Source organism: Procambarus clarkii, chromosome 73 (assembly GCF_040958095.1).
Source record: "Procambarus clarkii isolate CNS0578487 chromosome 73, FALCON_Pclarkii_2.0, whole genome shotgun sequence".
NCBI classification, from domain to species: domain Eukaryota; kingdom Metazoa; phylum Arthropoda; class Malacostraca; order Decapoda; family Cambaridae; genus Procambarus; species Procambarus clarkii.
Window position 1 is genome coordinate 23,619,077 of NC_091222.1, and position 26,008 is coordinate 23,645,084.

The following is a 26,008-nucleotide window of genomic DNA, read 5'->3' on the forward strand; positions in this document are numbered from 1 at the left end:
GATAACTTTTTTGTTTAGCTTGAACGTGGCAAGAAATATGCTACTGATGCTGAAGACTTATTCCGCATGAAAATCTTTATTGAGAACAAAAACAAGATTGATGCACACAACAAGCTGTTTGCAGCAAGGCGTAAGTCATACAGCCTCAGGATGAACAAGTTTGGTGACATGGTAAGTAGGGGCATCCTCAAGTAATTTAACATTGTATGCATCTTGATCTCACTCATAACATCAAAACTTTAAATAAAACAGATTCAATATTTGCTCATTAAATACATGTTTTTCGACAGTTTATTTAGTTAAAAGATGATCTCATAGATTTGACATGTTATTATGATTTATTTGTGTAGTTTATTCATATTATGGTAATATAATTTGGCTACTTTTTCGTGCAGATATATTTGTGTAATGTTAAAAAACAGAAACATTTTTATTTTGCTTTGCGTTGATGGTGTAACTTTCTTGTCCTGAAAATAATATTTGTTTAAGCATTAATTAAAAATGCTATATTATATTGTATTGAAGATATCTTCAGTTATTTAAATTGCTATTAATTGTGCCTAATATATCGGAAGTTATAATTCATTATTCAATTTATGTAATCATCGATACAGCGATGTTGTATTGTGATAGATGCGGTGTATTATAATGTAAATTATTTCTTGCAGCTACCAGACGAATTCATGTCAACATTGGGTGGTTTCAATATGTACAAGAAAGAATAATTCAGGTTTAATCACCAGTTCAAAAGTTCCTCCTACATTAAGCCACATGATGAGGGTCACCCCCAGGAGCGTTGACTTTAAAGAGGATGGTACTGACTCTGGGTGATGAAGGCAACATCAAGAAGATGGGCAACCATAATAATATGGTTGTCATTGCTATTGCTGACTCTTGTATACACACTCGAGGAGTTTGTATATAAGAGGGATATGTTATTTATGATGCAACTCAATATAATCAATGCATTTAATTGATATGATATTTTTAGTTAATTGAAATTTATTGCACCCCCTTCGAAGTAGGGCTAGTAGCCCCAGAAGTAGCGAAGTAACCCTTTAAAATAATTTGGTGCATATTTTCTTAGTAATAACTAATGAACAGAAAAAAATATATCGTAAAGTTTTCTTCGGGAAATTAAGGTGAATGGTTGTTATTACGTGTTATAGACCATCTTATGTAATCTGAGTGAGAGTTTTGTATGATTCCGAGACTGGGAATCTTTTTTTTTATCCTTTGAATGTAAAAAATAATGTACTTGATTTCATTTGTCTAAATACAAATAAATAAACAAACAAACACTTGATTTCAATCACTTGTTTTCACTTGATAAACAAGCTTTTCCTGAATCTTTTACCAAATTGTTATGTATAAACAAAAACTTCAACAAAAACAAGGGCAGAAATATCGATTCTTGTTACAGTGTGATTCTCTGCTAATATCATCGACAGGTGTCAGATTTACACATTGTGTTACGATGGATTCCAAATATACATTTTTGTGTTGCTAAGTTTTGATTCCCAATATGACACATTTTAATATTCATCTGCATTTTAATATTTATCTGTTATTGAACATTTCCTTTTCATGTTATGTATTGTATCAGCATGAAATAAACTAAATCCAAAAATCTATATTTTGATTTTCTGTTATATTATTTCGTCTTTAAGTCATACAGGTTTTTGTAAGTACAATAAAATTTTGTGCTTTTGTGCTACTTTTCCTGTTCAGACAAATGTTCTCACTTTATCTTTTTTATTTATAATTTTTCTGCTACTAGTTGAGTATATTATTAGGATGTTGCTACGACATAATATGCAACGCTTGAGTATATTATTAGGATGTTGCTAGGTATTTGCAGTACATGCAACACTTAAGTATATAATTAGGATGTTGTTACGTGCATTGCAGTATATGCAACACTTCGCTATATCATTAGGATGTTGCTAGGTATATGACAGTATATGTAACACTTCAGTATATCTTTAGCATGTTATTAGTTATATAGATGTATATGCAACACTTGAGTATATAATTAGGATGTTGTTAGGTATAGGGCAGCATATGCAACTCTTGAATATATCATTTGGATGTTCTTTGGTACATTGCAGTTTATGCAACACTTGAGTATGTCTCTATTTGGGCAAGGCACCTCTCTTCTTGTAGGGGCTCGGGCGCTAACTTCTGTGATTGGGGGTGGCACTTCCTAGGCTTGCCGGCTTAGCTCTGATTGGACAAGACAAGGTGAGGGGGAGGCGAGTTCCCCAAGCCTGCCATAATTGAGTCTAGGAGTGGCGATTGTCTGGGCAGGATGTTCTGGGTGAGGTGGCTTGGTTGCCACCTCTATCCATCGTTATCGCTGTGTTATCATCCATTTCCTTACCACCACGGTGATCTCACTATCGTGGACCGTGCCTGGATCCAATTTGTGTGATCGTGAGATAGTTATTAAGGAAATGAATTGAGAGACTCTGAGGAGTGAACACATGCTCAGCCGAAGCACGAGGCAGCCTCGTTGTGATCAGATGTTATTGTAAACATCTGTGGTCATCTGTTATATTGACTAGGATTACTGGCAAGAGGTGGAATCTGGTAAAGCTTCCCGGTGTTTGGGGGAAGCCCTTGAATGTAATTTTAGTGACATTACGAGTCCGTGTTGGGACATTGAATTCTACCTCACCCCGTCTCCATTATGTGCATACCGGCACGCCCTGCGTACGAGTCCCACATATTCGTGGTGTGTGTCTGTGTGAGCGTGTTCACGAGTACTGTTGTGTACACATGAGGGCTTCACGACCAACCTGCGCACGCCTCATCCTGGCAGCGGCGCGGACACCGCCTTGCATCACTGTGGCCACACCGGGTCGATGCACGTGGTTATGGCAGAACCACGTGGGAGCAAGTTGGGTGTTCCTCAGCTTCAGTGCTTCAGCCTGGGGAGGGTATATGTGAGCAGTATAAATGTGAAGACCGGTTACATGAGTACTGTTCAGAGCAGTCGCCCGCCCATTGCATCCAGTAGTGTCGGAAAATCCGACACCATTTAATATCATACAGATAATAGCTGTATTACCAACAAGTTAACCATAGAAAACGTAACTTATAGTGGAATTACCGTTTAAAGAAAACGGGATATCATCACCACATACTATTATAATTCACCACCTATTATGGTGGGAATTATTCTTAAATACATTAGTCTTTGGACTTTACCATCATAAAAACATCTTATATAAATTAACTTAATTATCAATATTAAAGTAGAGTAAATGTGACCCTTCTATCACTTTCTGAAATCTGGACAAAGTAGGCCAGGCGTGAGTGGAGGAAGGAGGGCAGCCATTGTTGAGACTAGACCAGAGGCTCACACGGGAGCAAATTCGGCTCCTGTTAATTTTACTTGGACGTAGTGTTATGGAAACCAAAGGTACCATCTCCAACACGATGTCTACAATTCAAGTTAAGTGTCTATCCGAAACCCATTATTTATCATTAGTGGCCATTAATGTCATTATATAGGGTGACCCGGTTAGATCACATGGAAGCCTCAAACTAAAGGTAATTAAGCCAGGTCTTCATGTTCCATGTACTGTTTTCTCTGATATACTTGTCATATATAGGTATCTGGCTTCACAGCTAGCGCACTTTTGACAGGTCAAGACGAGGATGCAAGATTTGTGCACCAGTTACTGGGTGATATGGAAGCTACCTCAAAGAGGATAATTTGGTGTCTACACCCTAGTTATACCTGGTGGACTAACCTGCTGTACTATAAGATAAGGAACCTCTTCAATGTATGTAGTTACTGTAGTTTGATTGGCTGCATACATATAAATATAAACCCCCCTAATGTGTAGAGGAGCGATTTGTGAGATTAAGAGATTATTGCAGAAATACAGTCCACTTATCATTATACAAATTGCTATCGAAGTATATAAATTAACGTAAATATAAATTCATATAAATTAAATAAATATAAATCTCACAGGTCGGTTCCCACAAGTAGGCACACTCGGGTCAATAAAGGTAAGAGTAACAATTCCAGTGTCAAAGTGACCACTGAGAAGGGTCACAAAGTAGCCAGGCCCCAAACATGCATAACAGTAAATAGTGCTCCTGCACAACTGGACGCTCTCTGGCCAATGCTCAAAACTTTGGTCACGGAATTGTTTGAAAGTCTGCTATCGATACACGGTATCAAGCAAACCACAGATACTCGGAAGACAATTTAGCACAAGCTCAAGAACTCAAGCTCAAGGGCAGGAGACACTCCCCTAAAAAACACTCCAGCTCGTCTGAAAGCCGAGCTTTCAGGTCCACTAAGATCTTCTACACCAATTGCAATTTCCATGGCGTGTTCATCAGACTCCATGGATACCACGGTAATACCAGCAAATTCCAAGAAACTAGAGGTCTAAAGATCCTGCAATGGAATGCGCAACGGCTGCGCACAAAATTGCAACACTTACAATGCATAGCAGCAACCAAAGGCATAGACATCCTGATATTGCAGGAGAGCCTGCTTCGAGCCGGATTAGAACCTAAAATCTGAGACTATCGAGGCTTCTTCCTTCCTTCCACGGATCAACGGGCAATGCAGGGGATGTGCAATCTATGTAAAATGTGACCTGATCTCCAAGTCCATAACCAGCCCACCCGATTTTGGAGCAGGGACAGAGGTAATGGGAGTATCCATTGAGCTAAGACACGACAAACTTGAAGTGTTTAATGTGTACAGGTCTCCACATGCCGAAATGGATCTCTCTATGTTATTTAGACACGCGACTACATCAAACACAATCATTTATGGAGATTTTAATGCCCATCATCGATTGGGACTGGGCTCGAACAGAACAAATGAAGCCGGCATTCACATTGCACATCTCCTAGACCAGCTACCAGAAATCCAAATTCTAAATAAGAATGAACCCACTCACATCCAAGGAGGTAGATTAGACCTTACCTTCGTTTTAGTCTCCCTAAGAGATGCAACAATATGGTCAGTTGAGCCCACACTCACAATTTGGACCACTATGGGGTCCAAATTGATCTTAAGTTAGATTTATCCACTCCACCTTCGCCTCCATCTGAAGCCTGGAACTTTGTTGTAGCTGTGACGGTAAAGCGTTGGTGTTCGGCTGTTTCAAAAGCTGGGGGCAGGGCCTCGTCACATAACAAAAAAAAAGAGAAGATTGTCCTTTTGTCTGTGGTAAGGTAATGGGAAGACACACAAAACACAAAGTATAAACAATGAAATTTTAATTACTCTAGAAAACAAGATATGAATAAAGACAATCTCGTAAAATTCAAAACAAGTCAACAAACAAAACAACATGAATAATTACTGGCAATGAAAAATTTACTCTAAGACAAAAAGTGCAGGTTATAGTGATATAAATAAAATCAGGTAAGGTCAGGTGCTGAGAATACTGGCTTCAAGCTGCCACCTCCCTTAGTACACGACAGCCAGGGCTTTGTCTACTATAGAGAGATGTCAACTCCAAGGAGCACAGGGATATTCTGAGGAGACGGCATGCTGCTGGCCCAGACGTCGACTCATGTAGTGGCGTGAGTGCAGGTGCGGCGACACACCAGCCAATCAGCAACAGGCAGGCGGAGAATGAGTAGTTTGCTGCTTGACGGCGGGCGGAAGCCGGTGTGTGGGGTTGTGCAAGGTACGCTTTGCTTCCTGGGCAAAACGTTTGGCGATACTGGTGGACGTATCTTCAATATAGTATCTTGTACTTGAACGACGTAACTATTAGGGAAGAGCAGGCTCAATCTCTCTTGAAAGAGATTATCGTCACATAGCAAACAGGAACCGATTTCAAAACCTCATTTCAGAGTGCCATAGAAACTATGATGTTCCCGAAGACATTAATCAGGCAGAACAAGATTTTGTCAAAGCGATTCAAAGTGCAGCCAACCACTCAATCCCACTGAAAAAACAGTCCACCAGACACCATAAAGATCATTGATACTATTGCGAACGTAATAAAGAACCCAACCATAGACTGAACAGAACAAGAAAGCTATTCAAAAAGCAGCCAAGTGACTGCAGCAGGACCATACTTTGTGAGGCCAAGGAACATGTGCATCGAGAGACCAGACTAATAAAAGAACTGGAATGGAATGGTGTTCACATCTGAATGAATGGTGTTCACATCTGAATGAACACACCTCTCTTGGAGAGATGTGGCAGAAAATCCACCGGGCCGAAGGAAACCTAAAGCTCCACACCCCAAGGATCATCAACAGGAAGCCGAAGTACTGGCCACCAGGTTTGCAGAAAAAGCAGCCAGCAATCAGCTTCCACCAGATGTATTAGCAGTGCAGACAGGATTAGAGGAAGAAAGGTGGCACAGAATCCTTAGAGCATGTGAAGAATGCCTCTGACACTAATGCCCCTTTGACACTGGATGAGTTCAATCGGGCTAAGAAAAACTCCAAGGATACATCCCCTGGAGACGACAAAATAACCTATAAAATAATTATGAACCTCGGCCCAGAGGGAGACTGCATACATTATTACAGCAATAATGGAAGGATTAGTAAAGGTACTGGTCAATCTAGTTGGAGATCTGAGGACAGAGCTGGATTCGCTACGGGAGGAGGTACGACAGCTGAAATAACATCAGGAAGAAACAAAGGAGGCGACCAGTATTAAAAAGACCTCGTCTTGGTAAGTTGTAAAGGACAGGGGTCTTAAGAAGACCTTGGCAAAACCGACACCTAATAGCCTAAGGACTTCTAACGCATTTGATGTTTTAGATGACGAGTGCTGTGGTGAACCTGTAGTTCAACGAGGAAGCAAAGGCAAAGCAACGAGGAACATTGAAGCGCAGGTCCCTCAAAGTGCCCTAAAGGAAAAGGGAGGAACGAAGCGAATTTTGGTTGTGAGAGATTCCCAGGTGAGGTATTTAGACAGAACGTTTTGTGCCAGAGATAAGGGGAGCAGGTTAAGGGTTTGCTATCCGGGAGCTGGTATTGGTGATATTGTTGAAAACATGAAAGATATTATGACGGGAAATGGGAACAAACCCATTATTTGTATTAGTGCAGGGGGTAGTGATGTTGGGCGAGTTAGGAGTGAGGAACTAATACAGAGATTCAAGACAGCAATAGAATTAGTTAGGAGCAAGGGAGGAATCCCGATCATATGTGGCATTCTTCCAAGAAAGGGAGTGGGAAATGAATGGATGTCGAGGGCACTTGGTGTCAATTGCAGGCTGGAAAGTGTTACGGTGCCCTCTCCTATTTCTTTCGTTTGCCGGCTTAAAGAGTCATATCAGCTCTCCCTACTGATTCTCTGAGGTTCAGGGAGTCTAATGATATATGTGGCGACCAAACCGGCTGCCATTTAATGGAAGGAGGTTATATTATAAGTTGTAAATAAAGGAAAATTGGCGCCCTGATATAAAATGAAACAGTATCCCCTACGGCAGATATGACCTTTTGGAAGGGACACTATGCTGATCGCGGATTGGCCGACGTAGGTCGCGGGCGACAAATCAGGGCCCGCCATGACGTCACCGAGTGCCCCGGGCGGCGCCAACGTCAGAGTTGTACTGACCGTGGAAGCGACAGGACGCGCCTCGGTCTGCTCTCAAAGATTGGAGGCTCTGCAAGCCTTGTTCAGTGGATTGAGCTGGCCTGCGCAGCCTACCACAGTTATTGGAGACCCTGCGCTTCTGGGAAGCAAAAGAGGAACCAAGTTCAGTGAGCAGAGAAGTGCCCAAACTTGGAAAATAGTCGGCGACGACGCTGGGCGGCGCCGCTGGCTGGACGTTGAGGTCTGGAAGGTGGGCGAGCAAGCTAGCTGTGACTGGGGTCACATCCACTGAGAATCTTGGAAGGACGACACCGTGCCTAGGACAAGGAGCGACGCCCTGTGGGAGAGGCGAGTGTGGGGAAAAATAGTGATTAGCTCAGCGCCCATCGATGAACCAGGATTGGGGCAGCTGAATCTCAGGGATTGGAACGGCGACGACGCGAAGGCTTCACGACACCTGAGGACCTGTGGAACGCCCTGGATCGTCGAGGATCGACCCAAGGAAGCGTGGGAACCTCACACCATCGAGGGACAGGCGTCGTGAGCCAGGAGTGTAAGGTAGATCATTTTTCCCTCCCATTACCCCTTGTATGAGTAGGCTAGTTAGGCCACAATATTTACTCGTGTATGTGGCAGCAAGACTTTATTACTTTAATAGTAGAGTAGGCTGCAAGGCAGCTTGTGTCCAGGACTGTCAGAGAGGACAGTGTGTATGGATGGCAGGACAGTGAAGAAGAGGTGCCGACGTGGTGAAGAGGCCCTCCTGTGAGAGTGTGAGACTCCTGTCTTCCTGCCCAGTAGAAGGAGCGTTGGATGGTCGTGGAAGAAGAGGCTGACGATCTCCAGACTCATTATCCATATTCCATATTCATGTATTACTTGTGATTGTGTGTGTGTGTTCATGTAATTTGCATCAGTAAATCCACACATTTTATTACTGTGTTTGAGTGTGCCTCCATTTGTGATATTTCTCTATGAGCATACATTTCTGGCTACAAATAATATATAATACACCCACTGAACTGCATTGCTGGGATGCAGATACAATAACCCAGCTGGCGACCTTGCTAAGAGGAAGATAGAGAAGACAGGCGGGAAAGGAGTTCCTGCAACCTTTTTTGTCTGGCAGGCAAGACTCAGGGAGGTTATGGTTATAGGTAAGCCTGAGTCTTCCTTCACTCCCCCACGGGTCTAGGCCGGAACTGTTAACAGCAGTTTCCCCGTGTCTGACTGAAGGGCTTCCAGGGTGAATCAGTGGCACCCCTTTGTGGTGGAAGCAAAGACCTGCGGAGGTGGGCATTGTTGGTCCTCTCTTGTGTGACCAAGGAGACTCCGGTGAATCCAGGGAGTCGGAGGGGCTGAGTATTTGGGCCTTTGAGCCCCTAGCAGCCGAGTGTTAGCAGAGCCCCGGACCGCCCACCCCCACGTGACAAGAGAACTGGCGACCTTGCCAGGATTCGAACCCCAGTAGCCAAGAACTGGGAACCTCGCCAGGAAGCGTGGATCAAGCTACAGTGTGGACCAAATTTCAAGACAAGTGTTGCCAGGGTACTAATACAGTGTGGCCAGTGAATTCGGTGGTACTGTTACTCGACCGGCTAAGGGACTGAAACGGTGAAATTAGTGCCTACTAACTTGTCTGTGCTGTCGTGTATGCTTGATGATATAGAGATGGAGGAAGACAAAGTAAAGAAATTTATTGACACAAGGGACGAGAGAATTTTGGAAGAGTGTACCAAGGCCCAGCTCCAACAAGTGGCAAACCACTTTGGGATCAGGTTGAGGACGACTAAGGTAGCGGAGCGAAGGATAGAGATCATGGCACAGCTCACAGCTCGAGAGGAAGCGACGGGAGAGGAGCCATCTCAAGAGGAGCCGTCCCGAGGAGAGCCATCGCAAGGTGAACCGTCCCGACTAGGGCCTCCCCAAGCGCCTACCAGTGTGGAGAGAATTCACAGTGAACATGGGAACAGTGGAAGGTCCAGCTGTAGTAAGAGGAGCCTGCAACTGGAAATAATGAAGATGCAACTGGAAGCCCAGCTGCGACGAGAGGAGAGAGAAGCGCAACTGCAGCGAGAGGAGCGTGCGGCTGAGCTGCAGCGAGAGGAACGTGCGGCTGAGCTGCAGCGAGAGGAACGTGCGGCTGAGCTGCAGCGAGAGGAGCGAGAAGCTCGGCTGCAGCGAGAAGAAGGAGAGAGACAACTGCGACTGGAGGAGATAAGGGCAAAGAAAGAAGTCGAATTGCGTCGCGTTGAACGTGGTCTGCCCTCACTACCTGCACGGCGGGATGACCTCAAGGTAAGGGAACGTGACTTACCTACGTTCCAACCACAAGAAGCTGAGGCGTTCTTCGAACACTTTGAACGGATAGCAACTCTGAAGGAGTGGCCGGAAGATGATTGGGCTGCTCTGGTCCAGGGCAGGTTGACTGGTGAGGCCCGGGAAGCCTATAACATGCTGGACCTAGAGGAGTGTACTAGTTATGACACGATTAAGAATGCGGTTCTCCACTCATTCCGGCTGACTCCGGAGATGTACCGGAAGCGGTTCAGAGAGTGTACAAGAGCGTCGGGAAAGACTTACGCCGAGACTGCCAGGGATATGGAACGGAAATTCCTACGATGGTTGAAGGCGGAAGAAGCGGAGTCGGTGGATGATGTTAAACGACTGATAGTGATGGAGAAGTTCATGTCGGTGCTCCATCCTGAGTTGCGAGTAAGGGTGAGAGAAGCAGGTATTAAGGACCTGAAGGCTGTAGCGGATCGAGCCGACATGCTGGAGGAGGCACTACATATCAGGAGGGAGGGGCCGCCCAGACCCTCGCCTTACCCCAGGTCGGGAGGGAACCTTAGGAGTTCAGGAGGAGCGAGGATGGATGGGGACTCTCCCAAAAGTAGTGTACCCAATGAGGTAACCCAGTCCAAGTGTTCAAGGGACGCGGGGAGGAAGCCCCAAGCTGTGAGCAGTGGACCTAACTCGGGAGCGAGTGCTGCAGTCCCGGACACGACGACAGGGAGTCCAAGGAGGACCCAGGGGACGTCCGCAAGTGGTACCGCCAGAGTGACTAGCGAGTGGCCGCCCAGGGGAGGTGGCCGATGCTACAACTGTGGCGTGAGAGGACATTATGCCCGCGAGTGTGAGGAGCACCAAAGGAATGTAGGATTAATGTTGGAAGAGGAGAGAGTGTTTGTTCACACCCCATATTATAGTGGACCCAACGTGAATGGTTGGGAAATGAAGTTGGGTGAACATCCCTTCGTTTTCGGGGCCAATGTGAAGTTTGGAAAGTCAGACCCAGTGGAGGTGGCCGTGCTTCGAGATACGGGTGCTGACATAAGTATGGTGACCAGGAGTATTCTCCCCAAGGAATTTAATGATTCACCTGTGGGAGTGGTGAGGATACGCAGTGTGGGGGAGGAATACAGGTTGCCACTTCACGAAGTACAGCTGATTGCCGACTGCGGAGTCGAGAAAGCTATAGTAGCTGTAGCCCCTAAGTTACCCCTAGAGCATGTACAGATGGTGCTGGGTAATGACCTCGGAGGAGGCAGGATACAACCCGATTGGGCCAAGAGTGCCTATGTTGCAAGCAGCGGTACAACCCTGCCAGGTGAGGTATCGGTCGCTCCAAATAATAGTGAGGAAGCCGATTTCGCCAGGGGAAACGTCGCCAGAGACGACGACAACGAGGGCGAGAGTGCAGAGAGGTCGTCGGAGGTAGTTGAAAACCCCGACGAAGCCCTCCGACTAAGCCTGATGATGCGTGTGGAGGAGTGGCGAGGAGCAGCGGTACAAACGCCTGGGGCGGTGAAGAGGCTGCAGACCGCACTCCCTCCATACAGAAACGTGAATAAAGTAAGCTCAGCAGATGAGCGAACGGCAGTGAGGGGCAGAGTGGAGGAGCCACGACGCAGTGCACCCTATGCCGGCCAGATGAATAGTGGTAGGTGCAAGATGAACCACCGTAGTGAGGTGAGCCACAGGGAGGTGGATGAGCCCAACCACGAACCGAAGAAGACGTCTGCAGGGAAGAGAATCTCATGGACGAGTGAAGATGTTCGTCGGGAACGAAGGAGCGAGTGGTATAGGAAAGGCAATACGAAGAAAGCAGGGAATAGGTACACCCAGGGTAGGCGCCAGCCTAACCAGAGGGGCATTGGGCCATCGCAAAAGCCTAGTGTGGAAGAGAGGAAGCTGCTGGATGGAGTACAGGTTACAAGTGCCACTGTGAGGAGACAACGCACCTACGGGAGAAGAGGAACCGAGAAGAGAGAAGATTGGCGAAGAGGAGATCATGAGAGGAAACATGGAGTACCTGTAGGACGCAGTGTAAATGCAAGACTATCTCGGAGTGCACGACGCGGTGGAGGCGCTGCATGCACTGAATCTTACAGTGGTAACGAGCCGTGGGAGTACACTCGTAGCCACGGAGAGGGGATTTCTTGTAGATGTTCAGGGAACACCCATCACACCCGGTACTATGCGAGGTGGAGATACAATGAGGCAAGTGACTGGCAAAGTGGTATGAGCCACGTCACCAACTGGAGGAGTGACACTTCAGGAACGGAGGGAGCAAGAGTATAGGTTGCCCTCTTGAGTGCTGCTCTTCCGATATGACTCTTATTTTAAGGGGAGGGGTATGTTACGGTGCCCTCTCCTATTTCTTTCGTTTGCCGGCTTAAAGAGTCATATCAGCTCTCCCTACTGATTCTCTGAGGTTCAGGGAGTCTAATGATATATGTGGCGACCAAACCGGCTGTCATTTAATGGAAGGAGGTTATATTATAAGTTGTAAATAAAGGAAAATTGGCGCCCTGATATAAAATGAAACAGTATCCCCTACGGCAGATATGACCTTTTGGAAGGGACACTATGCTGATCGCGGATTGGCCGACGTAGGTCGCGGGCGACAAATCAGGGCCCGCCATGACGTCACCGAGTGCCCCGGGCGGCGCCAACGTCAGAGTTGTACTGACCGTGGAAGCGACAGGACGCGCCTCGGTCTGCTCTCAAAGATTGGAGGCTCTGCAAGCCTTGTTCAGTGGATTGAGCTGGCCTGCGCAGCCTACCACAGTTATTGGAGACCCTGCGCTTCTGGGAAGCAAAAGAGGAACCAAGTTCAGTGAGCAGAGAAGTGCCCAAACTTGGAAAATAGTCGGCGACGACGCTGGGCGGCGCCGCTGGCTGGACGTTGAGGTCTGGAAGGTGGGCGAGCAAGCTAGCTGTGACTGGGGTCACATCCACTGAGAATCTTGGAAGGACGACACCGTGCCTAGGACAAGGAGCGACGCCCTGTGGGAGAGGCGAGTGTGGGGAAAAATAGTGATTAGCTCAGCGCCCATCGATGAACCAGGATTGGGGCAGCTGAATCTCAGGGATTGGAACGGCGACGACGCGAAGGCTTCACGACACCTGAGGACCTGTGGAACGCCCTGGATCGTCGAGGATCGACCCAAGGAAGCGTGGGAACCTCACACCATCGAGGGACAGGCGTCGTGAGCCAGGAGTGTAAGGTAGATCATTTTTCCCTCCCATTACCCCTTGTATGAGTAGGCTAGTTAGGCCACAATATTTACTCGTGTATGTGGCAGCAAGACTTTATTACTTTAATAGTAGAGTAGGCTGCAAGGCAGCTTGTGTCCAGGACTGTCAGAGAGGACAGTGTGTATGGATGGCAGGACAGTGAAGAAGAGGTGCCGACGTGGTGAAGAGGCCCTCCTGTGAGAGTGTGAGACTCCTGTCTTCCTGCCCAGTAGAAGGAGCGTTGGATGGTCGTGGAAGAAGAGGCTGACGATCTCCAGACTCATTATCCATATTCCATATTCATGTATTACTTGTGATTGTGTGTGTGTGTTCATGTAATTTGCATCAGTAAATCCACACATTTTATTACTGTGTTTGAGTGTGCCTCCATTTGTGATATTTCTCTATGAGCATACATTTCTGGCTACAAATAATATATAATACACCCACTGAACTGCATTGCTGGGATGCAGATACAATAACCCAGCTGGCGACCTTGCTAAGAGGAAGATAGAGAAGACAGGCGGGAAAGGAGTTCCTGCAACCTTTTTTGTCTGGCAGGCAAGACTCAGGGAGGTTATGGTTATAGGTAAGCCTGAGTCTTCCTTCACTCCCCCACGGGTCTAGGCCGGAACTGTTAACAGCAGTTTCCCCGTGTCTGACTGAAGGGCTTCCAGGGTGAATCAGTGGCACCCCTTTGTGGTGGAAGCAAAGACCTGCGGAGGTGGGCATTGTTGGTCCTCTCTTGTGTGACCAAGGAGACTCCGGTGAATCCAGGGAGTCGGAGGGGCTGAGTATTTGGGCCTTTGAGCCCCTAGCAGCCGAGTGTTAGCAGAGCCCCGGACCGCCCACCCCCACGTGACAAAAGATATTGCAAATCTAATGCAATATCAAATAAATGGATTTAAACTATTTCACACAGATAGATATATTAGATGAGGAGGGGGAGTAGCCATATATCTTAGGGACAATTTGAAATGTAGTCTCAAAGAGGGAATCAAAACTGAGCTACATACAGAAACTATTTGGATAGAATTAAACAAAAAGCAAATAGCATTATAATATGAGTTATATATAGGCCACCAAATTTAGACAGAATGGAAGCAAAGCATCTATGGGATGAAATATCTAGAGCATCTAGATCTAACAGTATTTATGTCATGGGTGACTTTAATTTTAGTGGAATAAACTGGTTGAACAAAACAGGGAATAATGAAGCAGAAGATTTTCTAGAATTAATTGACGATTGCTTTCTTACGCAACACATAAAGGAACCAACGTGGGAAAATAATATTTTAGATTTATTGTTAACTAACAGTGAAACACAAATTAAGGACATCGAAATTGGGAGTGAGCTAGGGAACAGTGATCATAAAGAAATCAGATTTAGCATAGAATGGAATAGATCTGTAAGAGAAAATTATGTTAAAGTTCCTGATTTTCGAAAAGCTAATTTCAATAACCTAAGAAATCTGAGACAGGTCAAATAACGGATAATGACAAGGAGATGAGTAGTATTTTTAACAAATATTTTATATCTGTTTTTATATCTGTGACTTCGCAATCTCAACACCATCTAGCTCGTAACTCTATCATCATTACCTAGCCTCAAAACTTTACATTTATTAGCATTAAACTGCATGTGCCAGTCTTTTGACCATTTTAAAACCCTATTTAGATCAACTTGAAGTGATAGCGAGTCTTCTTTCGTGTTAATTTCCCTACTGATTTTTGTTGTCATCTGCAAATTTGCAAATGTTGCTACTCAAACCTGAATCTAAATCATTTATATATATTATAAACAACAGCGGTCCCAGGACAGAGCCCTGAGGTACTCCACTAACAACATTATCCCACTCTGACTTAACCCCATTTATACTAACTCTCTGTTTCCTTTCGAATAGCCATACCCTAATCAAACTTAATATAGCACCCCCAATACCATGAGCTTCAATTTTTTTAATTAGTCTTTCATGTGGCACTGTATCAAAAGCTTTGCTAAAGTCAAGGTACAGAACATCACAATCCTTACCACTATCAACTGTCTCAACTATGCTGGAATAAAAAGTTAGCAAATTTGTTAAACATGAACAAGAAATCAGATTTAGCATAGAATGGAATAGACCTGTAGGAGAAAATTCTGTTAAAGTGCCAGATTTTCGAAAAGCTGATTTTAATAGCCTAAGAAATTTTTTGGGTCAAATTGATTGGAAAGTCTTGGGTATGGGGTGGGGGCCGGTCTTGGAGCGATAGTCTCAGTGAGAGGGTGTGTTAACCGGAGCTCCTGAGTGTTGTTATATTATCATAGCAATATGGAAGTTGTAGTGAAGGACCTGGTGACTCTAGTGGGAGCCCTGAGGACAGAGTTGGACTCTCTGCGGGAGGAGGTGCGTCAGCTGAAAGAACATCGAGAAGTAACGAAGGAGGAGACCAGTAGTAAAGGGACCTCGTCTTGGAGAGTTGTGAAAGACAGGGGCCTTAAGAAGACTTTGATAAAGCCGCCTTCAAACGCCATAGCAACTTGTAATTCATTTGACGTTTTGGAGGACGAGTGCTGTGGTGAGACTGCGGATCGCGCAAAAGGGAAAGCAACGAAGAGCAAGGAAGCACAGGCCCCTCAGAGAGTAAAGGTAGTACCTAAGCAAACCTTAGTTGTGGGAGATTCCCAGATAAGGTATTTGGATAGAACGTTTTGTGCTAGAGATAGGGGGAACAGGTTAAGGGTTTGCTATCCGGGAGCTGGTATTGGTGATATTATAAACAACATGAATGATATTATGGTTGGAAATGGGAACAATCCCATTATTTGCATTAGCGTGGGAGGAAATGATGTTGGTCGAGTTAGGAGTGAGGAAATGATTCAGAGGTATAAAACAGCCAAAGAATTAGTTAGGAGCAAGGGAGGAATCCCGATCATATGTGGCATTCTTCCAAGAAAGGGAGTGGGAAATGAATGGATATCGAGGGCACTTGGTGTCAATTGCCGGCTGGAAAGATATTGCAAATCAAATGCAATATCTTTCATAGACAACTGGGAACACTTCTATGGAAGAAATGAAATGTATGCTCGTGATGGGGTGCATCTATCGAGAGCTGGGGTTGTTGCTGTTGCGAACTCGTTGGAAGAAGTGGTTAGAGGTGTTTGTTTGGGTTTAAACTGTTAGTAGATAGAGGTATGGGAATTGATTTGGAGGAAGGAGGTAATAAAAGTATGTGTTTGTGGGAAAAAAGAATTGGCAAAATGATCAGGGAAAGAGAAGGGCCTCAAAATAACAATTCACTTAGGGTATATTACACTAACAGTAGAAGTCTAAGAAATAAAATTAACGAATTAAATGCTCTTGTCTGCACAGAAAAAATAGATATTATTGCACTTACCGAAACGTGGATAAATGTAGAAAATAGAGAACTATTAGCTGAATATCAAATAAATGGATTTAAACTATTTCACCCAGATAGATATATTAGACGAGGAGGTGGAGTAGCCATATATGTTAGGGACAATTTGAAATGTAGTCTCAAAGAGAGAATCAAAACTGAGCCACACACAGAAACTATTTGGATAGAATTAAGCGAAAAAGCAAATAATATAATAGGAGTTATATATAGGCCAGCAAATTTAGACAGAATGGAAGCAAAGCACCTATGGGATAAAATATCTTGAGCATCTAGATCTAACAGTATTTATGTCATGGGTGACTTTAATTTTAGCGGAATAAACTGGTCGAACAAAACAGGGAATAGTGAAGCAGAAGATTTTCTAGAATTAATTGACGATTGCTTTCTTACGCAACACATTAAGGAACCAACACGGGAAAATAATATTTTAGATTTAGTGTTAACTAACAGGGAAACACAAATTAATGACATCGAAAAAGGAAGCGAGCTAGGGAACAGTGATCACAAAGAAATCAGATTTAGCATAGAATGGAATAGACCAGTAGGAGAAAATTCTGTTAAAGTGCCAGATTTTCGAAAAGCTGATTTTAATAGCCTAAGAAATTTTTTGGGTCAAATTTATTGGAAAGTCTTGGGTATGGGGTGTGGGCCGGTCTTGGTGCGAGACATGAACCCAGCGATAGGTGACTTAAATGGGGATTTCGATGTGGATTCAATATATAACTTATTTAAGAATATTCTAAACAAAGCACAGGAACGTAGTATGCCATACAAATTGAATAGATCGAATACTAATGACCCAAAGTGGATAACAAAAAATTTGAAGAACCTTATAGGTAAAAAGAGAGCTTGGTACAAAAGGATTAAAAATGAGGAGGTCACTTTAGAACAGGAATTCGTACAACTGGTTAGAAATGTTAAAAAAGAGATAAGAAAAGCAAAAAGAAACTATGAAGTTCGCATAGCAGGGCAAGCAAAGACAAATCCTAAAGGTTTTTTTCAGTTATATCGTACTAAGACTAGGGAAAGGATAGGTCCATTAAAAACTGAGACAGGTCAAATAACAGATAGTGATGAAGAGATGAGTAGTATTTTTAATAAATATTTTGTATCTGTATTTACTAAAGAGGAACTTAACAATATGCCTTCAGCCGAACAAGTCTATGTGGGTGGGGACGAGGACAGGTTGACGAGTTTAGCAGTTACCAGGGAGGATGTTCTTAAACAAATAGTAAAACTCAAACCAAACAAATCCCCAGGGCCGGATGAAGTGTTTGCCAGGGTGCTTAAAGAATGCAAAGAGGAGCTTTGTGACCCACTGTCAACCATATTTAATAAATTAATAGAGTCAGGCAGAGTGCCAGAGTTTTGGAAAGTTGCTAATGTGATACCAGTTTTTAAGAAAGGAGATAGATCACTTGCGTCTAACTATCGACCAATTAGCCTAACGTCTATTGTGGGAAAGTTACTCGAATCTATAATAGCAAATAAAATTCGTCTTCATCTTGAAAAACATAAATTAATAATTGAGTCGCTACATGGTTTTATAAATGGCCGTTCATGTTTAACAAATTTGTTATCTTTTTATTCTAGCATAGTTGAGGCAGTTGATAGTGGTAAGGATTGTGATGTTGTGTACCTTGACTTTAGCAAAGCTTTTGATACAGTGCCACATGAAAGACTGATTAAAAAGATAGAGTCTCATGGTATTGGGGGTGCTATATTAAGCTGGATTAGGGCATGGCTATACCAAAGGAAACAGAGAGTTAGTATAAATGGAATCAAGTCAGAGTGGGAAAATGTTGTAAGTAGAGTGCCTCAAGGCTCTGTCCTGGGACCTCTGTTGTTTATAATATATATAAATGATTTAGATTCAGGTTTGAGTAGCAACATTTGCAAATTTGCCGATGATACGAAAATCGGTAGGGAAATTAATTCGGAGGAGGACTCACTATCACTTCAAGTATTTGCTCATATTAATATTTAATAATATTAAATATTATATTATGAGCAAATATTAATATTTTCTCATATATTAATATATATGAGAAATTTGCTCATATTTGTATTTAATAATATTAATATGAGCAAATATTAATATTTTCTCATATATTAATAATGATCATATAAAGGACTTACAAGTTTTGATGATGTTTTACAAAGTAATGTTTGTGTAGTCCACAGACCGGGTCACTGGAAGGTCAACACTTCCGCCAGACGGGTAAGCTGGTGAGCCTTTCTGAGCAGAACTTGATTGACTATTCCACCAAGTACGGCAATGGTGGCTGTGACGGTGGACTGATGACCGCTGCCTTCAAGTACATTGAGGATAATGGTGGGATTGACACTGAAGATTCTTATCCTTACAAGAAGAAGGTAAATACACTTTTCACGATAAATATATTTTACCTGGATGTGGTCTTAAACTTTTAAACAGTGAGTAGTTTGCAGATGGGGAGTCTGCAAATATTGCAGTCTGTGTGTGGTTTGGTCAACATATTTCGTAATATTTGCTTTTTTGTGATTGACACTGAAGATTTTTATCCATATATCAGGATAAATACTTTTAATGATAAATATATTTTACATATTAAAAACTGGCTTTAAATTTTTTAACAGAGAGAATAATAAGCATTTGCATAACCTTTAATGCCTTTAAATTCGGAATTTTATTTATTTTATAGGAATTATGAAAGTTTCTGAACAAATAACATATTTGCCTATAATATAATCAAATATTTCGAACTTATAAGTATATATATGTTTTTCATATTTTTGTACATAATATTATTGTAACCTTACCCTATTAGGAAGGAAAGTGTCAATATAAACAACAAGAATCTGGTGCTAAAGTGACTGGCTTTGTTCATATTCGCGAGGGAAGTGAAGATGCACTGAAGAAAGCTGTTGCCACAGTTGGACCAGTATCTGTTGCCATTGATGCCTCACACGGGTCAATCCAGTTTTACCATCATGGTTAGTTTTTTTTTATTGTGAATGTGTGTACATAGATCACATTAAACTGAAGGTGATCAGTATATCTCTGCATGCTCATATAAACGTGAAATGTTCGTCATATGTATATAAATTGTTTATATTGTATGAGTTCATTGTTTAACGATTCTCATGTCTTTCTTAGATCTGCTGTGTTTTCTAAAGTTTTTTAATATATCATCCTTTCTCATAGTGCGTTAAGTATTCATCATGTTTTCTACCAGAAAGTGTCATGTTCACACACACACTGTCATGTCCACGTATACACACAATCATGTCAATGGGGTGGCGTGTCTCACTCACCATATCGACAATTCCCACATTGTAACACAGTATTTATTCTTCCATTTAATTTAATGCCTTTAAATTCGGAATTTTATTTATTTTGTAGGAATTATGAAAGTTTCTGAACAAATAATTTGTTAAATATTGTATTATTGAAGGATGAATATATATATTACAGGTGTTTATGACGAGCCAGGATGTAGCTCAACGAATCTTGGCCACGGTGTTCTGGTTGTGGGTTATGGCACTACGGAGGACGGAACTGACTACTGGCTGGTGAAGAACTCTTGGGGCACAACTCTGGGTGATGAAGGCTACATCAAGATTATGAGGAACCGTAGTAACCAGTGTGGCATTGCTTCTGCTGCCTCCTTTACCCTTGTATAAACTCGTGGGGAACCAGCGTGGCATTGTTACTGCTGCCTCCTTCCTTCTTGTATCGTGGGGACCCAGCGTAGCATTGTTACTGTTGCTTCCTTCCTTCTTGTATCGTGGGGACCCAGCGTAGCATTGTTACTGTTGCTTCCTTCCTTCTTGTATCGTGGGGACCCAGCGTAGCATTGTTACTGCTGCCTCCTTCCTTCTTGTATCGTGGGGACCCAGCATGGCATTGTTACTGCTGCCTCCTTCCCTCTTGTATAAACTCATGGGAACCCAGCGTGGCATTGTTACTGCTGCCTTCTTCCTTCTTGTATCGTGGGGACCCAGCGTAGCATTGTTACTGTTGCTTCCTTCCCTCTTGTATTGTGGGAACCCAGCGTAGCATTGTTACTGCTGCTTCCTTCCCTCTTGTTTCGTGGAGACCCAGTGTAGCATTGTTACTGCTGCCTCCTTCCTTCTTGTATCGTGGGAACCCAGTGTAGCATTGTTACTGCTGCCTCCTTCCCTCTTGCATCGTGGGGACCCAGCGTGGCATGACTACTGCTGCCTCCTTGTATAAACGCTCGAGGAGACCCAGTGTGCGAGTCTTGCTACTCACTACTAACTTCCAGCATTAATTTTGTCTCCACTTAGAACTGACCTTTTATCTGCTGTCTAATTGTTTTTTTCATCTAATTAATCTGAGAGATGTAATAAATTGAATCACTTTTGCCATTTGGATGCCTTATGAAGGCAGGCAAAATAATTAGGCTCTCTGCAATAATGGAATCTTCAATGAATATAGGAAATTGGTTAATTTAACTCAGCGGACTCAGTTGGTAAAGGTAAATTTTCTGAGGTCATGTATTACTTTATATTCATTCGTAATAAAAATAAGCAAAACATTTTTATTATTATTATCCAATTCCTAAATGAATTGTCGGAAATTTCGACACCAATTACTACTAACTTTTATTTACAATAGTTAGCCATACAAAATGGCTAACTCATTCTAATTTCGTCACATTTCACCTAATTTCTCTTTCCCTGTAAAACTTATATCCAATAATCTTTATAACACCAGTCAGGAGACCAAAATTGATAAAAAATTATTTTCCAGGCCTGAGTATAATTAAATCATAAATAAAACCAAGTTCTCTTTCACATTGTTGATAAAAAAGAGTCAAAACCATTTGTTAGGGTTAAGAAACCGTTAATTATGAACATCAAATGTTCTATATCTGTTTGACTATATTTATTATGAATGGCTTTATTTAGTATATAATGTCAAGTGGTTAGAACGCATGGCAAGCAACCCGGAACGGATAAACTTAAATAACTAAATGAATTCTCCATAGTATCTTGTCTTAAATACAGCCATCATATATTAGTCGCATGAAAGACTGATTAAAAAGAGAGAGGCTCACAGTATTGGGGGCTCAATTGAGTGTAATTACAGCATGGCTATACCAAAGGAAATAAAGTAATTAAAATTGGAGTCATTTTTGTCAGAGTGGGAAATTGTTGTAAGTGGAGTACCTCAAGACTCTGTCCTGGGACCTCTATTATTCATAATATATATATTAATGATTTAGATTTAGGTTTGAGCAGCAATATTTGCAAATTTGCCGATGAATAAAAAATCTGGATTTTAATAAGCACGGAAGAACACTCACTATCAGATCATGACGATCTACATAGCGTTTGAAGTGGTCAAAAGATTGATAGATGCAGTTTACTGCTGACCAATTTAATGTTAGGTAATGATGATAGAGTTACAAGATACGAGGTAAATGATGTAATAAAATGCAACTAATATATGACGATGTTACGGCCCTATTGGGTCGCAACAGGGTTCTTCTCTGATATTATTAGATTTTGGGTATCCGGCCTAAGTTAGTAGTGGCTTTCAAGGGATGTGTTCCATAACGCAAGTAAATTAAAGGGGAAAGAGATACTAATGCACTAATTTAAATATATTATTTAACCACCACCATAAATATATCACAATCACTCACTGGGGCTATAACTACACTTATGTACAATAACTTGTCTTCCTCCGAAGACTCAGGATGTTTCACGGTGCTCAATGATGAGTAGCCCTGGTTCTCTTCTTTGTGGCCCACGATGAATCCTTCGATTCTCTAGGCGAATCTACCCTGGCCACAGACCAGCCAAATCACAGTCCCACTGGGTGCACCGTCGTGGAGGCCTTCAACCACAAATCCAGCCTATAGCTGGCAGGTTCCAATCAGCTCCGCTGCGTAGGCCACTCCACGACCGATACTAGGGTTGCGAGCCCTAGGCAGGAGCCTCGTGTGATTCTGCTGATCACTCAACAACCCAGTGGCGAGTCTTCTCCACCAGCCAGCCCTGGGTACGACGATTCCTGGTACTGCCACGTCACAGGCAGGCTAACACTCAACAGAGTTCGTCCGGGGGGTGACTCACAGCTTCTACAGCAAACACGTGGAGAGACTATGGCTGCCTTGGGTAGACTGTCCATCGTCCAATCCAGCAGACCCAGGTCGACTCTGTAATCAGACACGTCATTGTTACGACCCTCTCGGGACGCAACGGGGTTCTCACTCTGATGTTGTTAGAGGAAGATATATGTATCCGTTCCCAAGCCAGTAGTGGCTATCAAGGGATGAGATCCGTGACGCAAGTAACTTAAAAGGGAGTAGGGAAAGAAAGTTAAGAACTTAATATTATAATGTTCACCATCACCGATTAAATATATAGAATAAAAGAGTACACAAGGGGGAGGGGTATTAACACTTTACAGGGGGATCATGCATAATCTAGTCTTCTGCTGAAGACTCTTGATCAAGAAGCTAGGTGTTGAGTCCGCGGTGCTTTCTTCGTGGCCTCAAGACGTGTCTTCTGAGAATGCCGAGCCTACCCTGGCCACAGGTCAGCCAAAACACAGGTCCACTGGGGGCACCGTCGTGGAGGCCGTCAACCACACGTCCAGCAGGTCTGCTGGCAGGTACTGAGCCACCAAGGCTGGTACGGCCACTCCACGAACGATAAAAGGGGTACGCCCTAGACAGGAGTCTCGTGTGATATCACAAATCACCCTCCTGTCCTCAATACCCCAGTGGATTTTCGTCTCCAACAGTCGGTCCCGGGTAAATCCTTTCACTGCCACTCCACTGGCAGGCTAACACACCACAGTGTTCTTCCGGGGGGACGACGTCACAACAGCTGCAGCAAACTTCACAGTATGGAGACTGGCTGCCTCGGGTAGACTGACTCCACCTTCAACACAGTGGTCCCAGGTCGGCTCTGTAAGCAGACGCGTCATTAATAACCGGGACACTAATACTCCTCACTTACGGTGGCGGGCGCAAACACTTGACGTATCCAGTCCATAGATGGCGCTGTCGTCGGAGCACCACCTCACCAGAGGTCAGGAGCGGCGGTGTTGAGCGCTGAACCAGACTGGAAACTGGTCCTTGAGGCCAGTACACGCTGTCCTCACCAGGTGTCGTCGTCCGTTTGGCGGGGGTTTCGGGAGCTGACCCACAGATGGCGTGGTTGTCACTGCTCCCGGCTCGGACGCTGGATCCGGGTTCGTAACACCTCCCCACCAAAAGGAATTTGGTTTGGGGTTCTATAAAAAGAAACACAAACCAAATTAGTACGGCGACACAACTCCAAATGGACTTACTTATACTATGAACTGGAGTGATGAGGTTGTCTTGTCCACAGAACTTTTCTACTAGCCATTTCCGGCACAACGGGAGCTTGCAGATAGAAGGCAATGATCTGCCTAACGTAATCTTCCACGTCTCCCACGTCTCCCACGTCTCCACTGCGATGTCAAGCAGGGGCATCATCTCACCTCTCTCGAGTACGGATTGGTTTCGACACGATCTGGGGTGACTCGACACTTCCCTATGTCGTGGCACCGATGATGGCTGACCACAGACGGCATTTCTGGTGCCAGTCCGATGGTCCTTCAGGGAGACAGGAACCTGGAATACAGGGGTCTGATAATTCAGAGTGATAGCGACAATGGGCAAGTCAGTACTTACTATACACTCCTCTACTAGGCCCACACCTAGTTCCAACAGGGCTGCTTGCTCACCGAAGATGGCATTCGCTCTGCCCCCGTCAAGTCGACCAACGTTCCGTATAACGCTGTGTTGAGGCTCAGCAGTCACGCGGGGGGTGTCAACCTGTCGGAAACAGTCACTCATATTATCACATATCGTACCTCCTGTATCATCTATTACCTCCCAGGTCCCTTCTTCAACTGCAATACTTGCAGTACAAATCTCCAATCCCTGGGACCTCTTCGCGATGTTCCTGGGAGCCATCATTCGTCGGGTCGTCCACCGGTCCTCACTGAGAGCACAAACGAGAACACATACGAGAATCAAACAAAGTATCGCTAAGAAACATGAGGCCAATTGAGGGATAAGCTTCCCGAGCCAGTCATGTCCATAGCCGGCCACATCCACACGCCTGGCTTGGACCGAAGAGGGCACTAGACCTTTTGAACACACCGCACCTACCTCTGACGTCTGGGGAATCTCTGGCTGGTTCACTACACGCTGTAACTTGCCATACCGCAAGCACACATCAGCCTTCGCTCCAGACTCGTTGGTATCCGTGGGCGTCTGCACACAAGGCCTCTCTTCTAGTTCAGGTACTTCTGCCATTGTAACCTCATGTTCCTTGTCGAGAGAAGAATCAGGAGACACTGCTAGATAACTGTCGATCTGCGGGGGAGAGGACAAATTAGACATGTTCAAATCCGGGTCTGTCTTTACCTGGACATTACCATTGCCTGTTACCTCAGACCGTGCTGTTCTGGTAGACTCGTCCGCAACCTTGGGAAGATTGATGCTCCAATCTGTCACCAAGTCGTTGGCTAGTACCACGTCAATCCCAGCCACAGGGAGGGTATCGACTACTGCCAACGCACTTGTGCCGCTGAAATAAGGCGAGTCAAGATGTACTGGCACTAAGGGGGCGATATACTGCGTTCTCGGAAACCCAACCAGGACAACCTGTCGTCTCCCGTCCACACTTACTCCCTCGGGTAACGAGCTCTTCACGATCAGGGACTGGGCTGCTCCACTATCTCTGAGCACTACAACTGATCTACCAGTATGATCACTCGTTACATTCCCGCATGAAGTGTGAGGGGCAAACAAACTTGGTCCTTCCTGCGTCATCGTAGACTGGTTTCCTGCTGGTGGTGTAACACAGCTCATCAACATCACCTCCCTTCGTGCGCTGCCACCTCTTCTGCCTCGGCACCTAGCAGCTATGTGCCCTTTCTGCCCACAAGTCCAGCACACTATATTCCTCCTCGGGCTCCGGTGTTTCGGACTGCTAGGACTTGTTCTTCGGGGGCTACTTGGGGGCGTCTTCTTAGCACTTTGTGGGACGGGTCTTTCTTCTTCTTCGCCGTGAGGTCTGTCAAACCGGCGCTGGTAATTCCTCGGGACGTACTTAGCAGACGGCCTATGAGTCAGGATATACTCTTCAGCCATGGTGGCTGCTGCACTCAAGGTCCCCACCTGCTGTTCCTCTAAGTACGTCTTGAGGTCTCCAGACAAACAATCCTTGAAGTCCTCGAGCAGAATCAGCTGCTCGAGGTCTTCCCTGGTCTCCACCTTCCGAGAGGCACACCATTCCTGGAAAAGTCGCTCCTTGATTGTGGCGAACTCGGTGAAAGTGTGCTCCGAGGTCTTCTTCAGGTTTCTGAACTTTTGCCTATACGCCTCAGGTACCAATTGGTACGCCATGAGCACCACTTTCTTCACCATATCGTAATCGCCGGAATCGTCAAGGGATAACGTAGAGTAGGCGATTTGGGCCTTCCCAGTCAAGACTGACTGTATCATGATGGCCCAATTCTCCCTTGGCCACTCC

The 26,008-nt window shown here is 44.3% G+C and overlaps 1 protein-coding gene across 1 annotated transcript; it reads left to right on the forward strand.

The window, feature by feature from the left end:
* The first annotated feature begins 811 nt into the window (after positions 1-811).
* LOC138356667 (cathepsin L-like peptidase) lies at positions 812-20,140 on the forward strand. Its single transcript, XM_069312857.1, has 5 exons — positions 812-896; positions 3,989-4,026; positions 18,659-18,850; positions 19,285-19,450; positions 19,932-20,140. Exons 1-5 carry the CDS (start codon positions 812-814, stop codon positions 20,138-20,140), a joined length of 690 nt encoding a protein of 229 aa, XP_069168958.1.
* The last annotated feature ends 5,868 nt before the right edge of the window (positions 20,141-26,008 follow it).

What these genes read in the sequence shown, in the direction of transcription:
- LOC138356667 (XM_069312857.1), top strand. Translation starts at nt 812, where the DNA reads ATGGTACTGACTCTGGGTGATGAAGGCAACATCAAGAAGATGGGCAAC. An exon ending in CTTATCCTTACAAGAAGAAG is followed by an intron (nt 18,851 to 19,284) that starts GTAAATACACTT and finishes TTACCCTATTAG; the next exon opens with GAAGGAAAGTGTCAATATAA. An exon ending in AATCCAGTTTTACCATCATG is followed by an intron (nt 19,451 to 19,931) that starts GTTAGTTTTTTT and finishes TATATATTACAG; the next exon opens with GTGTTTATGACGAGCCAGGA.